Source organism: Propithecus coquereli, unplaced genomic scaffold (genome assembly GCF_000956105.1).
Source record: "Propithecus coquereli isolate 6110/MARCELLA unplaced genomic scaffold, Pcoq_1.0 Scaffold217, whole genome shotgun sequence".
Lineage (NCBI taxonomy): Eukaryota > Metazoa > Chordata > Mammalia > Primates > Indriidae > Propithecus > Propithecus coquereli.
The window spans coordinates 3427512-3444151 of record NW_012146856.1 but is presented as its reverse complement, the minus strand read 5'-3'; the positions used below and the strand labels follow the sequence as shown (position 1 = coordinate 3444151).

Here is a 16640-nt window from a genome sequence, read left to right as displayed (position 1 = left end):
CAAAATTTAGAAAGAGTATTTAAAAAAAAAAAAAAAAAAAAAAAAAAAAAAAAAAAAAAGGATTTTAAAATTAGTGTTATCTTTCTAACTCAACCAAAACATTACTCTTCACCTTTATTCCTTAGGGAAACTGAAAAGAAACTAACTAAAAGGATTTTTTCAGAACTTGGAAGGCTTTTGCTAAAATATAATAAAATTATCTTCTCTCCCTCAATTGAAATACAATTTGTTCATCAAAACTGACCCACGAAATTCACAACCCTCAAATTTAGGGGCTCTAAAAATTTACGTTCTCAGCCAGTCGTGGTGGCTCATGCCTGTAATCCTAGCACTCTGGGAGGCCAAGGCAGGAGTATCGCTTGAGGCCAGGAGTTCGAGACCAGCCTGCGCAACCAGGCTGAGCAAGAGCGAGACCTCCATCTCTACTAAAAACAGAAAAATTAGCCAGGTGTGATGGCATGCCTATAGTGCCAGCTGCTCAAGAGGCTTAGGCAGGAAGATCTGCTGGAACCCATGAGTTTGAGGTTGCAGTGAACTATTATGATGCCACTGCATCATCATAGTTCTCACCTGTAGATGCAAAATTCTCTAAATACTATTATTTTTTATTGTTGTTTATAAATGATTTATGGACTTAAAAATACATGAATTGTTCCTCAAAAGGTGATACTTTAAATACTTGAAAATTCTAAGTTACTGATCTACCAAATGATCTGCCCAAATAATGGTATCACTTAAAAGATTCCAGCAAGAAAAAGCTGAAGACTTGAACAGGGAGTAGGTTACATTAAATTGGTTAAAAGTTATCTACCAGAAATAGAATGTTCCATTTTTCTGCCCAATTGTTCAAACTTAGGGAGCATTTCCAAATCTTAACAATTTATCACTTTCTAAAGGAGGACTGTTTTATATTCTTTTAAAAGTATTAATAAGAATCAAAGCATGCAGAAACAAAGAATGAAATAAAGAATGCATTTTAAGTTAAGGCTGGAGAATCTGTTAGCTCCAAGACATGTCAGCTCTATTATTCAGTTCCATGCCCTTGCTGACATACACTAGGCTCATTAGGTTTTAGGGATCACTGCTTTACTCCATTTCAGCAAAGGAGGTCTCAGCACAATCACATAAAGGAAGAACACAGCTCCAAATTTTTCACTTTTCCTGAAATTCAATAAATTCAATACTCTCTTTCTAAAGGATGCACCAAAGAAACTGAGTAGTGCCTAACAAACCAAATTAAACAGATTTAAATATGGACCTATTAAAATAGAAAGACTCAATAAAGATTTAGTGTCATGGTAACAGGATGCAAACTAATCAGACTCTCATTTCATATTAATATAAAAGGCAAATATATTTAAAAAGTTCCTTGATAGTTGAAGTCTCAGTACTATTTTTCCTTGCCACTAGCACTTGATGGTAACATAAATGAGATCAAATATAGCTCCTTACTGGAGCCATGTTTTGGTAAGAAATTGAAGAAACTTTTTTAATGGCTTACATAAAGACTAAAATTTGACATTTAGAAGCTTCACTCTTTACTTTTAAGTGTGTGCCCAGATGTGTACGTGCACACACAAAGTACCCCCACCGCATACCCACGTACAAGGAAAATAAAGAGAAAATGGGGGGGGGATCCCCTTCATTTTATAAACTAATTACAAGTTATTTGGAACTGAAGTAAAAATATGCCCACCATCAAAAGCAAAGCACCTTGCAGTAATTAAGTCAAAATAACAGTGAAAAAATTACATAGCAAAGACTGAAAATAATCACCAACCACTGTTGACCCACCACCATGAAGGAAGAACTGGTTGCACAGAAAGCTGACCAAAACCTTGAGATCACCACAGAAACTCAACAGATTTCAGGTACTAAACAAATTAAGAGCAAGAGAAAAAGAGAAACATCCTATGAATTATCAAAGTTCATTTCACAGACACAAAACTTGAACATATAATACATCCAATATGACCACTCAATCAAATAATTGCCAAGGACCTCCCACCCCCCGCCAAGTCACATACATTTATTTGGGAAAGGATGAACCCCATTGATTAACCCCAGTAAACCACAAAGTATCCATATTTGTGTATTTACTATTAATCTAGAAAAAGACCCTAGAAATCTAAATAAATGAAATCCTTCCTGTCATCAGACTATCTCCTAATCTCCAAAATATGGAATGACTCATGCTTTGTTTTACTGGACTTTACCCATGTTTCCCTTTTGGTTTTATCTTCAGTCTTAATTGAAGAAAACATATCCGATGTAGTAGCATCGTGTTGTATGGAATAACACGTATGGACATATTTTCCTTATGCATCTGGGAAAAGGTTTACTGACAAGCACGGAAGTCTTTTTCAACAGAGAACCACTCACCAATCCCAGATCATGCTAATCAAAATAAGGACGGCTGTTTGATAGTCTTCATTTGGACAAACACACTCCCTTCTTCATCCACATCCCTTATTTTCCCCATCCCAATATGACTGCTCAATAATATGCTTCTTTTCAGCTCACAAATATGAATAATTTGCTTTCAATCATACTTAAAGTACTTTAAGATTATGGCTTGGAATTTAGAATACAATTAAGCAAGTAATATTTTACTTTGGTTTAAGGAATTAACAAACCATTTCCTGTCATGCTGGTCTGTTCCAGGACTCTGTGGAAGATTCTCTATCTCCACCAGCACAGGACCAGAGAATACAGAAGGAATCACAGGCAGAGCAGATCTCGCACCCCAAGCCTTTGGACAAAAATTGTAAAAATCATCTATTTTGCTTAAATAAAACATCTCTTCCACAACAAATAGAATACTATCTACATAGTGAACAAATATAATGCAAACAAATGTTTCAATTTTATGTACCACCTTGTAGATAGATAATTTAATGGACTATTAATATTTCATTCATTTTCCTGGATTTATAGGGACAGGAAATGCTTTAGAGTCTGTTTCATTTACATTTTAGATAGTAAAATAATAGAATTAGATATTATTGAACACTTGAGGGTTAAAGAAAATGCACAAAACTTGTGCAAGATTACACCATTATGAAAATCCAATTAACAACACTATTATTTACCATAATTTACTAGTGTTTTCAAAGCAAAGTGCCTTACCTGTTGAGAGCCATTACTCTGGGTTGAGACATTATTGTGAACACTGTAATGGGGAAAAAATGTATTAAAAAACTATATATGAAATTCTAGGGCTTCGCTTTGTAAAATCATATACACACTAATGAAAGCAGATTTATTTTAAAGACATTAATATTTTGTTTCAAATAAAAAATAAATCTACTGCTGGTATCTTAAAACTAGGAATATCAGATGCCCAGAATACATTTGCTCTTAATAGGCAAACATTTGCTTTTCTATAGTCTGTTCATATGACACTTTCCACATGTGTGTATTTTCACTGTGCTTTAGAGGTATACGTCATGACTAACCTTGTATATTCATTAGACAATATCTGTCCCACAAAGACAGATGGCTAAACAAAGAAAGAGAGCAATGTAAATATTCACATAAATTTATCTGATCCATCACTTTTTTTGTATATTCCTACCCTTTCAAGATTTTCCAGTGTAATAGTTTAGCATTTTATAACTCAAAAGGCCTTAGAAAGTTAGAAATGTCTGTATCTTCTCCAAATGATTTATAAATATGCTTTTAAATTTTTAAGTTGTACCCATTCCCTGTCCTAATTTAAAAAAAGTGCTTTAAAAATTCCTTGAAAGAGATTAATCTACAGATTTAATGATAGCACTATGTTGCAGGAAAATGAGATACAGAATATCTCATTTAATTCCTTGTTGTTAGCCACTAATCTTCAAGAATAAGGACAGACTACTTTGGGCATCCCAAGAAGATTTAAAATTAGCAAATCACTGCCAGTATCAGGTTGGCACAGACTTCTCCAAAGCAATACTCAAGAATATTACGTTATACCCAGCCAAGATGTCAATTCTAGTAAAAGGATGTAGGCAAAGCTTCTCAAACACAAACTCTGCATACAGCTTCCAGAAACCTTTGGGAGGGTGGGGAAGGAGGCTGAGAGCAAAAACAAAAGCTACCTGATGATGAAAGACAATGAATTAAAAAAGAATTTAAGAATAAGAGGCCTTGCTATAAGGCCAGGGGATGAAGAATGAATCCATTTTATATCCTTTTTTTTAAAAAATCAACTACATCTCAATTACAAGATGTTTTGTTTTCGTTTTTGGTTTTTTTTTTTTTTTGAGACAAGACTCTTACTCTGTTGCCCAGACTAGAGTGCCATGGCATCACCCTAGCTCACAGCTACCTCAAACTTCTGGGCTCAGGCAATCCTCCTGCCTCAGCCTCCCAAAGCAGCTGGGACTACAGGCATGCACCACCACGCCTGGCTAATTTTTTCTACTTTTAGTTGCCCAGCTAATTTTTTTTTTCTATTTTTAGTAGAGACAGGGTCTTGCTCTTTCTTGTTCAGGCTGGTCTCGAACTCCTGAGCTCAAGCAATCCTCCCACGTTGGCCTCCCGGAGTGCTAGGATTATAGGTGTGAGCCACTGCGCCCAGTCTCAATTACAAGTTGAGTCACCAGAATTTGCACAACCATCATCTGGGTTCAAAGTTAAGTTGTGTCACTAGCTCTGGTCTCTGTACTTCAGGTTACTGATTTGTATAAGACTGTTAGAAGGATTAAATGAATTAATATTAGCAAAGTACAAAGAACTGTGACAAAATACCTTTTAAAAAAATACTATTTTGTGTAGATCCATTGCCAAGGCATTTGTAAAGAAACTATCAGGAACAATTTCTTTTTATTAACCATGTTGCTCTTCCCAGAATAAATTATACTTAAGTAACCCATGATCTTAAACCTTAATGAAATCTCATCTGGCCTGCATGGTACAAAAGTTAAACTCACTAGTCTGTGGTCCTTTGGTTATTCTCTGAAGCTTTTCCTTTAACTGGGAATAACTGTAGTACGTGATGAATAAAAACATGAGTAAGAATAACATGAGGAAGAAAGTGGTTATGATAAGTAATGTTAACTGAATCATAGCTTACTTTCAAATAATTTGAAATAGAAAGCATTATTTTCTGATAATTATACATAGTCTTTCACTTTCACAAATATGAAAGGATTATTGACAGAATTACTTATCATAACTGACCTAGACCAAGCTTCCCCTTTTAAAAGACTATATGCAATAAGTGACCCCTTTTGCTCTTATGCCCCTTCAAATCATTTGATTTCCTCCACCATTTTTTCTTTTCCTATTTTATGTGTTCAAGACTGCCCACTAAGCTTGTATAAAAAGTACTAGTAATTGAAATGTCAACTATCTTTTAAAATGTCACTTCTTAAGATCCTTTATATTAGTTAAGACTCACAAGGGAGTAGTTAGGAGACAAAACAGTACAAGGAAAATGACTGACATCAGCCAATTTAAAAACCTGTTACTTAAATAGGCATTTTACAAAACTGCAGAGTACAAGGTCAGAAAGATTTTTAGGTCAAATAGTTGTGCCTTTTCAAACAGTACTGTTTTCCATGGTTCACTGGAGCAAAACTGTTCATGCAAGCAGAACTGGAAGGGCCAGAGTGAAAGGACATAAAACATGCCAGCCCAAGCTCAGGTTCTCCCAAACACTGATGAGCGGTGCTCAATAACCTTTAGGGGAGTTGGGCCCCCCTCTACACTTCATTTCTAAAAGCCCATTCTTTAAAAAAAAAAAAAAGTATCACTGCTTAAATATCCCATTTCTGTTGTTTTCCTGTGCCGAAAGCATCACTAATTAAGGATCACCAACATTTAGCCATTAAAGTTAAATTAATCTTAATTCTAGGAAAGACATTATATATATTTTCATACTTTTTAAAATCAGAAATGTATGTTTCAGAATATCTTAAGGGAGGACCTTTTATTTTGCAAATAAAGGCCTTAATTTTTCAACTATATATCACTGCTTCAATACTTTGTTTACATTTCTGCTAACTTCATCAGGTACTCTACTCCTTACTTTAAGCTCTAATATGCTGTATCAGCCTCCCTCTTTCAAGATAGCAAGACATGATCCATTAAACAAACAAAATAGTTTTCACAATACAGAAAACCTCTAATATTTCTTCACCATTTTCTTAAAAGCATAGGTTATAAATAAATCCAAGGAAAATAAAAGTATACCCCAGGTATAGTATACCCCAGTATAGCCCAGGAAAGGCATAAAATTTTGTTTTTCACCTAATTAAAATTTCGTGATCGAGGGAATTCCTCACTTCCTCCCTGCTCTATTAATTTATTTATTTCTAACGGCCTACGGACAGCTAAAGAAACTTGAAGGGAGTCCTTGTTCAGAAAGCAGAGTGCTTTTGTAAGTGAATCACAGCATGGCTTTAATAGCTTTCTAAGGAAAAAAAAATTTAATAGGACATTTCAAGGTGAGGCTGACCATATTCAGTACCCAAAAACAACCAACTTCTTTTGAAGAAGGTCTAGTCATATATCTGCCATGTAAGAATAAAAACACATTCAAAAAGAAACTAGATTTGTGGGTATGGTCTGAATCTGATTACTTAAATAGCATTTCAGGAGACTCTAATATATACCAATTGTTAACAGGCATTATTACATGAGACTAAATGTTACAATATACACTATTAAAAGTAATAGAGTCATCAGAAGTGAGACTTTCAGAATGGTGGTTTTAAGACAAAAGCAGATACTCCTCCCAGTGAAAACATTTACCTGGTGAAAATTATTTTTAAAAATCATTAAAGTCTCCGGAAGTTGTCATACAGGCATATATTAAGGGGAGAAACACTTATTCAAGAAAATCTACTAAATCTCATTAAGAGCTAAGTCTGTAGCATCTGACCCACAATTTGCTCCCCTCTCCCAAGCTCAGTGTGGTGGCAATTCTACTCCTGGTGGGTATAACCAAGAAGGTGAGGCAAACATTCACACAGCTCTCTACACTTTAAATCAGCTGTTTTAAATATGTTCAGCAACTAAGGAAACCACAACTAAAGAAATAAAGTGTGAGAACAATGTCTCACCAAATAGAAAGTATCATTACCCAGAAATTATAGTAAAAAAGAACCGAAGAGAAATTCTGGAGTTCAAAAATACAGTAACTGAAAGGAAAAATTCATGGGGGGGAGGGGTAGTGGCTCCATGGCAGATCTGAGCAGGCAAAACAATCAGTAAACTTGAAGATAAGTGAGATTATTTACTCTGAGGAATAAAAAAAAAAGAAGAAGAAGAAGAAAAAATGAACAGACTCAGAGGCGTGTGGGACACCATCAAGTATAGCAATGTACATTTAACAGAAATTCCAGAAGGAGATAAAAAGAGTAAAGAATTATCTAAAGAAATAGGTGAAAACTTCTCAAAGTTGATCAGAAAGTTATACCATGGAAAAGCAACCATAAGAAAACTGGATTGGCAATACTTTTATCAGACAAAGTAGGCTTTAAAACAACCAAAAAAGTTACTAAAGAGGAACTTTTTATGGTGATAAAAGGAACAGTCCATCAGGATAATATAATATTTATAAACACATATGTACCTAACAACAATCCCCAATATACATGAAACAAAAATTGAAAGCATTGAAGGGAGGAATACATTAATGAACAACAACAGTTGTAGACTTCAATACCCCACTCTCAATAATGAATAAAACTAGGCAAAAGATGAACCATGTATGAACAACATTATCAACTAACTAGACCTAACAGACATCTAGAGACCCTCTACTCAAAAACAGCAGAATACATATTCTTAAGAACACATGGACCATTTTCTAGGATGAATCATATGGTAGGCCATAAAATAAGTCTCAAATTTAATGGGATCAATACCATACAAAGTATGTTCTTTAACCACTAGGAAATAAATTTAGAAAAAACTAAAAGAAAATTTAAGATATTCACGAATATGTAAAAATTTAGCAATACATTCTTAAGTAACTGATAGATCAAAGAAGAAACCACAAGTGAAATTAGAAAATAATTTGGGATTCACAAAAACTAAAAACAATTATTATTACAATTACAATTATTGAATGTAATTAAAGTAGTGCTTCAAAGGAAATTTATAGCTGTAAATGTTATGTTAAAAAAGAATAAAGGTCTCAAATAACCTAACCTTCTACCTTAAGATAGTAAAAAAAGAGCAAACTAAGCCTAAAGCAATTAGAAGGAAGGAAATAATACAGATTAGAGCAAAAATTAATGATATAGAAAATAGGAAAATCAATGAAAACCAAAAACTGATTCTATTTGAAAAGGTCAACAAAACTGACAAACTTTTGGATAAACCAACCAAGAAAAAAACCAAAAAAACACAAAACTCAAATTCCTAAAAGTCAGAAAGGAAAGAGGGGACATCACCACTGACTTTACATAGAAAAAAGGAAAAGGGAATAATATGAACTGTATGCCAAAAAATTAGGTAACTTAGACAAAATGGACAAATTCTAGAAAGACACAAATTCCTAAACTGACTCACTATAGAAAAGAAAATTTGCATAGATCTCTAAGAAATGGAATTAATAATTTCTAAACTTCACACAAAGAGAAAGTCCAGTCCAGGTGACTTTAATCGTAAATTCTACCATACACTTAGAGAGTACCAATTCTTTATGAACTCTTCCCAAAAATAAAAAAGGAGGGAACATCACCAACTCATTCTGTAAAGCCAATTATCACCCTCATACTAAAACCAAATAAAGACTTTATAAGAAAACTATAGATCAATATCTCTGATGAACATAAGACAGTATCTCTGATGAACATAAGACACACAAATCTACAAAAAAATACCAGGCAAACCAAATCTAGCAACATATAACATGAGGGAGGATTATACAACATGACCAAGTGAGATTTATCCCAGGAATAAAATTGTTTATTTGCAAATCAATCTTTGTTCTTTGAGCTCCTTGTATCTAAGGACCATAATTTATTCATCTTTTTATCATCAGTCACTTGCCAATAACAAATGTATAACATTCTCGTTATGAACAGCACATCCACTCCCCCATTCTTTATTTTTCTTCACGTCAATTTTGTCTGATACTATGTGTTTATTTGTTCCCTGCTATATCCCCAATGCCTAGGGGCAACGTGACACTTCAGTAGGTCTTCAGCAAACATCTGTTTAATGACAGCAACTGCATAAATGCTAAAACATTCTATATAAATTCCTAAGTTCCAAGACTTTACTCACCCGAGTTCTACAGGTTTTGGTGTACTTGCTGACAAAAGAAAAGAACATCTTGTTAGTCTCATCTTACATGATAAATTGCTTCACTATTCATCAAAGTAAAACCTTGAATAACTGCATTATGAACCATGTTTCCCAACCACAAATTTAACAGCTTCATTTCACAGAAACGTTCTGGGGTTCACATTATTAACGTCAATAATAGCAGTTATTACCATTTTTTAAATAAAGCAGTAAAATACATATACATCTCTTCCTTTAAAACAGAACCATCTGTAAGGCCCAGAGTGAGCTGACTGATTCTGCATCATCCTCAGTAGCAAAGGAGGTAACTTAGGGTTTTAAATCATCACAAATTAAAATGGTTTCATTTATAACTATGTATTATTTAACTTACAGCCACACCAAAAATTATGAATATAAATCAGTTTTTAAAAAAATCAATATTGCCAAACATCAGAACAAGGCAGTTGTTGGACAACTGGTGATGGCTCTGAAATTGGAAATACTTAAAATTCAATTTGTATTTTAATACAAATTCAGATTTTAAATCATACACAAGTTTTATTTATCAAAGTAAACAATGCTTTTTCTTATATAATTGATTTTTAACAGGTAACATGAATTTGGAAACATCGATACGTGAGATATTAATAATTAAATTTAAAAACTGTATTTAACAGTATCCTTAGTATTACAATACAATATGAAATAATTTTTACTTAAAATTTATTTGCAAACTATAGGTGTTTACTAAAAAAAAAAGAAAAATTAGAATTATCACATAACAATGTTTCTAAAAATTCCTAAAGGGATTAAGAGATGTCTTATTGTGAATGAGATCTGTAAGTCAAAAAGGGAGAGAAAATGTTTCTCTACGGAAACACTAAAAGGGTCAATGCAAACAAAAACTAAACACAATCTCAGAATATCATCCGAATTAGGATTAACAAAATTTAATCTCAACTAACAATACAGGCAATTTTCCCTGTGTATCTTATAAGATTGATTCTGCCATAAAAGTACTTTAGTTGGCTGGAATAGACCTAAGGAGATTCAGATAACTTCCCCTCAAGTAAACACCACCAGCACATAATTACTTGTCAAAGAACAGTCCTTTGAAACAGGATTGCACTGTACCTTTCATTTGTAGAGTTCGTCGAGAATATCGTTTGCTGGGCCTTCTTTCAAAGGATGTTGATCTTCTTGCTTTATTGGTTTTTGTGGTCTGATACTCAGTTTTCCCACTAAAATAAATGAGGCATATCAACAGGAATAAGAAATTTGAGGCCAATTGCAATCAGACACACGTAAAGGTTCTCCTTAAAAGAATCATCCTGATCTTCATCCCAAAGGAACAACTACTAATAGTCTTGATGTCTCTTTTTACCATATCATTCTTTCACTCTTTAGGCTTTTGTGAAATATGCAACAGATTATACCATTTTTTCCTTAAGCATGCACATCACTCACACACATTAAATAAGTTTGGGAGATCTGTGCTTTTATGGAATTATCCTCTTCTCCCTCCATCCACATTCCTCAGTGTAAAATGTGTACTCAAAATAAATTTTTCAATTACTCTTTCTAATCGTGATAAACTTTACAGAATAATTTTCCACAAATATTTTTTAAGACTATTGACCTGCTCTCCTAGATTTCCAGTTAAAATCTGTTAAGAAACTGTCTCATTACTTTTAATATAGGTAGACTAGAAGCTCTCTTACACAATCCACTTGCTACATTATTGGTACTATCCATTCTTCTTTAAATCATACTAACTAATTCCTGTGGCATTTTGAAAACTCACAACCAATAATCTACTCTCCAATAAACCAAAACAATTCTAACTCATGACCAACAATGAGTCATAAGAATACCAGAACTTCAGGTTTATAAAGGCCCACAAACATTATCCAGATTAATATCCCATTCAGTGCAAGATACCCTTCTCTTCTATATGGTTCCCAGTGGTTGGATGGAGAATCCATAAAACTCTTGTTAAATGGATTTAAATTGGAGTTAGTTAATATACAAAGCAAATGTCAAGAGGCATAGAAAATCCATTATATGATTACCATGTTTTCCCATCTATTCAAGAAATTAGAACCAATAACAATATCACTTTTTTCTTTTTCTTTTTTTTTTTTTTTTTTTTGAGACAGAGTCTCACTCTGTTGCCCTGGCTAGAGTGAGTGCCATGGCATTAGCCTAGCTCACAGCAACCTCAAACTCCTGGGCTCAAGCGATCCTTCTGCCTCAGCCTCCTGAGTAGCTGGGACTCTGGGCATGTGCCACCATGCCTGGCTAATTTTTTCTATATATTTTTAGTTGTCTAGATAATTTCTATTTTTTCAGTAGAGATGGGGTCTCGCTCTTGCTTAGGCTGGTCTCAAACTCCTGAGCTCAAACAATCCGCCTGCCTCGGCCTCCCAGAGTGCTAGGATTACAGGCGTGAGCCACCACGCCGGCCCCACTTTTTTCTTTTGGCAAATGGAAGACTTTGGTAAACCACTTTATTTCTCCAAGCCTTAGTTCCCACATTTGTAAAATGAGGATTGGCCTAAATTTTTTGGCCTGTACGGAAGAATGAAAGATATAGAAAGCAGCTATTAAAAGGTAACCTGTATCTAAATCGTGATCCTAGTCGAATAAATCCCGATCGATGAGAACTCTTTTGGACAGGGCCTCGAAGGCGGAAGAAGGCATGGTGCTCCACAGCACATTTCCACAAATGTTTGCAAGCTTTTGGATGATCCAGTCTAAAGACAAATGTATGCTCCTGTTCTTTGCCCTAAAAAAGAAAAGAATGTAAAAAGAGGTGATTATTAGGTCAAACAGTCCTGTTTCTATTTCTGAGATACAAATACAACCATAGTAATACCAAGAAGCAAATAATAAAGCATCTAGTTTGCTCCTTGAAACTCAGACACTTTTTATAATATCTACATAAAAAGGCAGAGTTGAAATCAAGCTGTTCATTTTCTCAGCCAATGTAAAATTATTCCTAAGAGTGTCCCCTCTACTTACATGATCTCATTTGTCAGAGGGACGTAAAATGAGGCTTCGTCTGCCATTCTTTGGGATAACTATATAATTTAAAGGATCATATAAGATCTGGCAATATATAATAAGGGCCTTAAAAATGTTCACATTTTTCTCTTAGTGATCACACTCCCAGGAGTCTAATTATCATAGTTAACACTCATAGGCACTTTAAGGATTTCACATTAATTACTCCAAAGAGCAGATGAATTATCATTAGCCTCATTTCATAGATAAGGAAACAGAGACTGAAAGAAATTAAGTCCAACATCACAAAGCTACTAAGAGAGGAAACTGGACATGAACCTAGCCAGTTTGGCCCCAGAACCTACACTTGTAAGCAAGTTCTCCTACCTCTATAGGGAAAATGATTTTTTAAACACCAGAAGTTATAAGCAAAAGACTTTCTTCATAGTCTCATTTATAACAGTAAAAATTGGCACAAATCCTAAATGTCCAAAAAAAGAGAAATGGTCAAGTGAATAATGGTATATTTCAAAACTACACAGAGAGATAAATGAATCAAAGACAATGAATGAGCTATTATTTATTCATATTACAGACTACCATATATAGGTTTAAATGAATGAATTAGAATATATGGGTATACATGTTTAGATAAAACAAGCATGCTGAAAATATATAATTTATGAAAATTCTTAAAACAATTCTACCATTTTTTATGATGTATTTATATTTGGAACAAGTTATAAAATATATATGAAAATGGTAACATTCAAAAATGGTGGCCAGTGAAAGGGAAGAAATGGGGTAGGTAGTTAGGGTATTAGACCTTAGTTGTATTATTTATTCATATATATAATTTTATCTATTTCTAAAAGACGTGAATGTGTAAAAAATGCTACCCTAGATCATGAATAAAATGTGTTTTATAATTTTCCGTACTTGTCAGTTTATTCAAAGATACTCTTAATGGATTCAAGATGGATAAGTTAATTACCCTGATTTGATCATTGCATATTGTATAAATATATAAAAATATCACTCTGTATGCAATAAACACGTGCAATTATGTGTCAACTAACAATAAAAGTTGGCGACGGGCAGGGGAGTGGGGAGGGGGGTGGCAAAGGCAAGCCAAGGAGAAGATACTTGCAATATTATACTAATATCTGACAAAGAACCAATATTCAGAACATATAAAGAATTTTTTCAATAAAGAAAAGGCACATGACCTAATAGAAAGATGAACAAAAGACTTGAACAGGTACTTCATATACCAGAAAATCCAAATATCCAATAAATACATAAATAAGTGTCAAACCAGAGTAGTTACCAGGGGAATGCAAATTAAAACCATAAAATGATTCTGTTACCCCTAAGAATGGCTAAAATGAAAAAGACAGAATACCAAACATTAGCAAAAAATAAATTAAAAAACCACAAAACTAATGGAACTCTCATACATTGCTGGAGGGACTATAAACTTGTACAAATACTTTGGAAAACAGTTTGGCAGTATCTACAAAAGCGGAATACACACATACCTTATTTGTTAAGGACAACTTTCTTTTTAACTGCTGAAAACTGAAAACAACTCAAATGTTCAGCAACAGGAGAATGAATAAATAATTGTGGTCCACCCACAAAATTGAATAGTATGTAACAATAAGAATAAGCCAACTACAACTACTCACCACAGCATAACTGAAGCTCACAAATACAATGTTGAAATAAAGATGCCAGACACAAAGAGGACATTCTGTTGGGTTCCATTTATGTAAAGTTCAAAATATAGGCAAAAACTAATCTACACTGTTAGATTCAGAGAGTGGTTATCTTTGGGTACTATATCTAGTACAAAGGAGAGTCTATAATTCTGGCAGTATTTTATTTCTTAATCTGGGTGTTGGTTATATAAGTGTATGTGAAAATTCAACAAGTTGTATATCTAATTGTACATTTTTCTGAATAAATGCTATACTTCAACAAAATTTACCAACAAAAACTAAACATAGATGAAAACAATGGGAAAACGTATAATCTCAAAGTAGGGAAAACTTTCCAATGAAACAAAACCCAGCTATGGAACAAAACCCAGAAGGCATAAAAGATTGGCAGTAAATCTATATAAAAATTTTAAAGTACATGGCAAAACCCACCAGAAACAATATTTTAAAACAGTTAGACAAAATATTTACAATTTCTATCACAAAGGGCTAAATCTATAAGAAAAAAGGCCAACAACACAAAAGAAAAATGGGCAAAAGGATGTGAATAGACAGCTGGGAGAAAATACAAATGACTCGAATGTATGCAAACAGGTCAGTATCACTCATAATAATAGAAATAAAACTAAATCTACAATGAAATCCCATTTTTCACTTTTTAGATAAAAATGTTTGATAACTCCCTCTGAAGAAACAGGTTAGTACACTGATAATAGTATAACCTGATAGGATCTCTATCCAGGACAAATGCACATAACCATTTGAGCCAGCAAATCCATCTCGAGGAAACTATCCTATAGATACAATTGGCAATGTACAAATATATACATATACACATATATACATAGTGAATAAATGTCAATTAGTTGAGAACTGATTAAACATACCAGAATACTACACAGTTTCAGTTTATTTTTTTTAAATAAGAATAAGGAACTGCTTTATGTACTTGATAAGGAAGAGATTCCAAGCTATAATGTAAAGTTAAAGTGGGTACAGAACAGTGTACAATACAAGCATGCTAACTTCTGTATAAAAGAACTGCTATACACATTTGCTTGTACACACCACCTTTGAAAAGATACACAGAAGTTAATACTGCATTTGATCAAACCTAAAATATCATCAATTGTAAGATGCACTATTATTTTACGCCCCAATAGGAACGAGCATCACCAATTAAATCATAATCATATTTTCTTATTGGTTAGAATTTTTTTTCTTCCTCAAAGACTGCTTTTAGATTTAGATTCAAATATCATTTTAATCACATCTATGCTTACATAAAAAGGAAACGGTAAAATAACCTATTTTCAAAGAGGCAGATTCAGTATCTGTCTATTCTGAATCGTTTTCAAGTCATTTGTTGATGATATAATCATCATCTTCTGTGTCAAGAGATTTCTTTTAAAATACTCCATTATCGTCTCTATGATTTTCTTGCAATCTGAGTAGTAGGGCAACCCTCTGCACATATCTCAGTATTAATACTTTCAGCTTTCAAAACATATCATTGCTTGATCTACTTTTAAGCATCTTTTTCCTTAGATTCTGCTAAATAGTGCTTCTCACACTTCATTGTACACAAAAATCTTGAGGATCGTTTAATATGCTCTTTTCTGATTAAGTAGTTTGGGGTGGAGGGTGGGGCAGGTAAGACCAAATACTCTGAATAGAAAAGAAAGCTGTTGTTTTGCAAGGAAATATAAAATTGAGGTCATTCTCCAACAATGTATATTTATTTCACTAATGAAAAATGTATGTAACACAGATCTATTTGAATGCGTTTTCTGCAGTCAGAATAAATGACACATTTTCATTTCAATGCTGAATCACAGTGTCACCTTTCTGAAGCCATTTTAAACAGCAACTAAACTTTACATCTGTAGTACTAACAATGACTATAACTCAGCTAATTTTTCTATGACAAGTTCCCACACATGAAGGCAATGATAACTACGTCAAAATTATTGCCTGATTGACAATTTTAAGGCACCACCTATTATAAAATGCATCCCAGTTTCTTTTAGAGATGTTAAAAGTTTTTAAAACATGTGGCTTAAAATTGTTGGAATAATTAACTTTTGTGACTTATATTTAGGAAAATAGGTGGCTGGAATAGAAGAAACATTTTTTTCCCTGTATAACTTTTCCTACATTTTCAATTATTAAATGTATCAAATAAACGTATACTAGGTTATTAAAACTTACACAGAAATATTAACTAATTCAATTGAGCTGCTTTTAGGCTTTTTTTTTTTTTTTTTTTTTTTGAGACAGAGTCTCACTGTGTTGCCCAGGCTAGAGTGCCGTGGTGTCATCCTCGCTCACAGCAACCTCAAATTCCTGGGCTCAAGCAATCCTCCTGCCTCAGCCTCCCGAGTAGCTGGGACTACAGGCATGCGCCACCGTGCCCGGCTATTTTTTCTATATATTTTTAGTTGTCCAATTAATTTCTTTCTATTTTTAGTAGAGACGGGGTCTCGCTCTTGCTCAGGCTGGTTTCGAACTCCTGAGCTCAAACAATCCGCCCGCCTCGGCCTCCCAGAGAGCTAGGATTACAGGCGTGAGCCACCGCGCCCGGCCTGCTTTTAGGCTTTTAAAAAATACATAGCTGACACTCATATACACTAAACAATGATAGTATTTTTTAACATCTGAAATGAGGAGAACAGG

At 33.8% G+C, this 16640-nt stretch overlaps 1 protein-coding gene across 2 annotated transcripts in view; it reads right to left on the bottom strand.

Annotated features, from left to right (window-relative positions):
• The window catches only part of EPB41L5 (erythrocyte membrane protein band 4.1 like 5), a 110943-nt gene that overhangs the window by 49537 nt on the left and 44766 nt on the right, over positions 1–16640 (bottom strand). For both annotated transcript variants that reach the window (XM_012644656.1, XM_012644657.1), the window contains exons 12-16: positions 11853–12022; positions 10369–10475; positions 9232–9259; positions 3130–3172; positions 2637–2752 (exon numbers count right to left, since the gene is read on the bottom strand). In XM_012644656.1, the coding sequence (XP_012500110.1) occupies positions 2637–2752; positions 3130–3172; positions 9232–9259; positions 10369–10475; positions 11853–12022 (464 nt within the window). The remainder of the gene's footprint in view (positions 1–2636; positions 2753–3129; positions 3173–9231; positions 9260–10368; positions 10476–11852; positions 12023–16640) is intronic.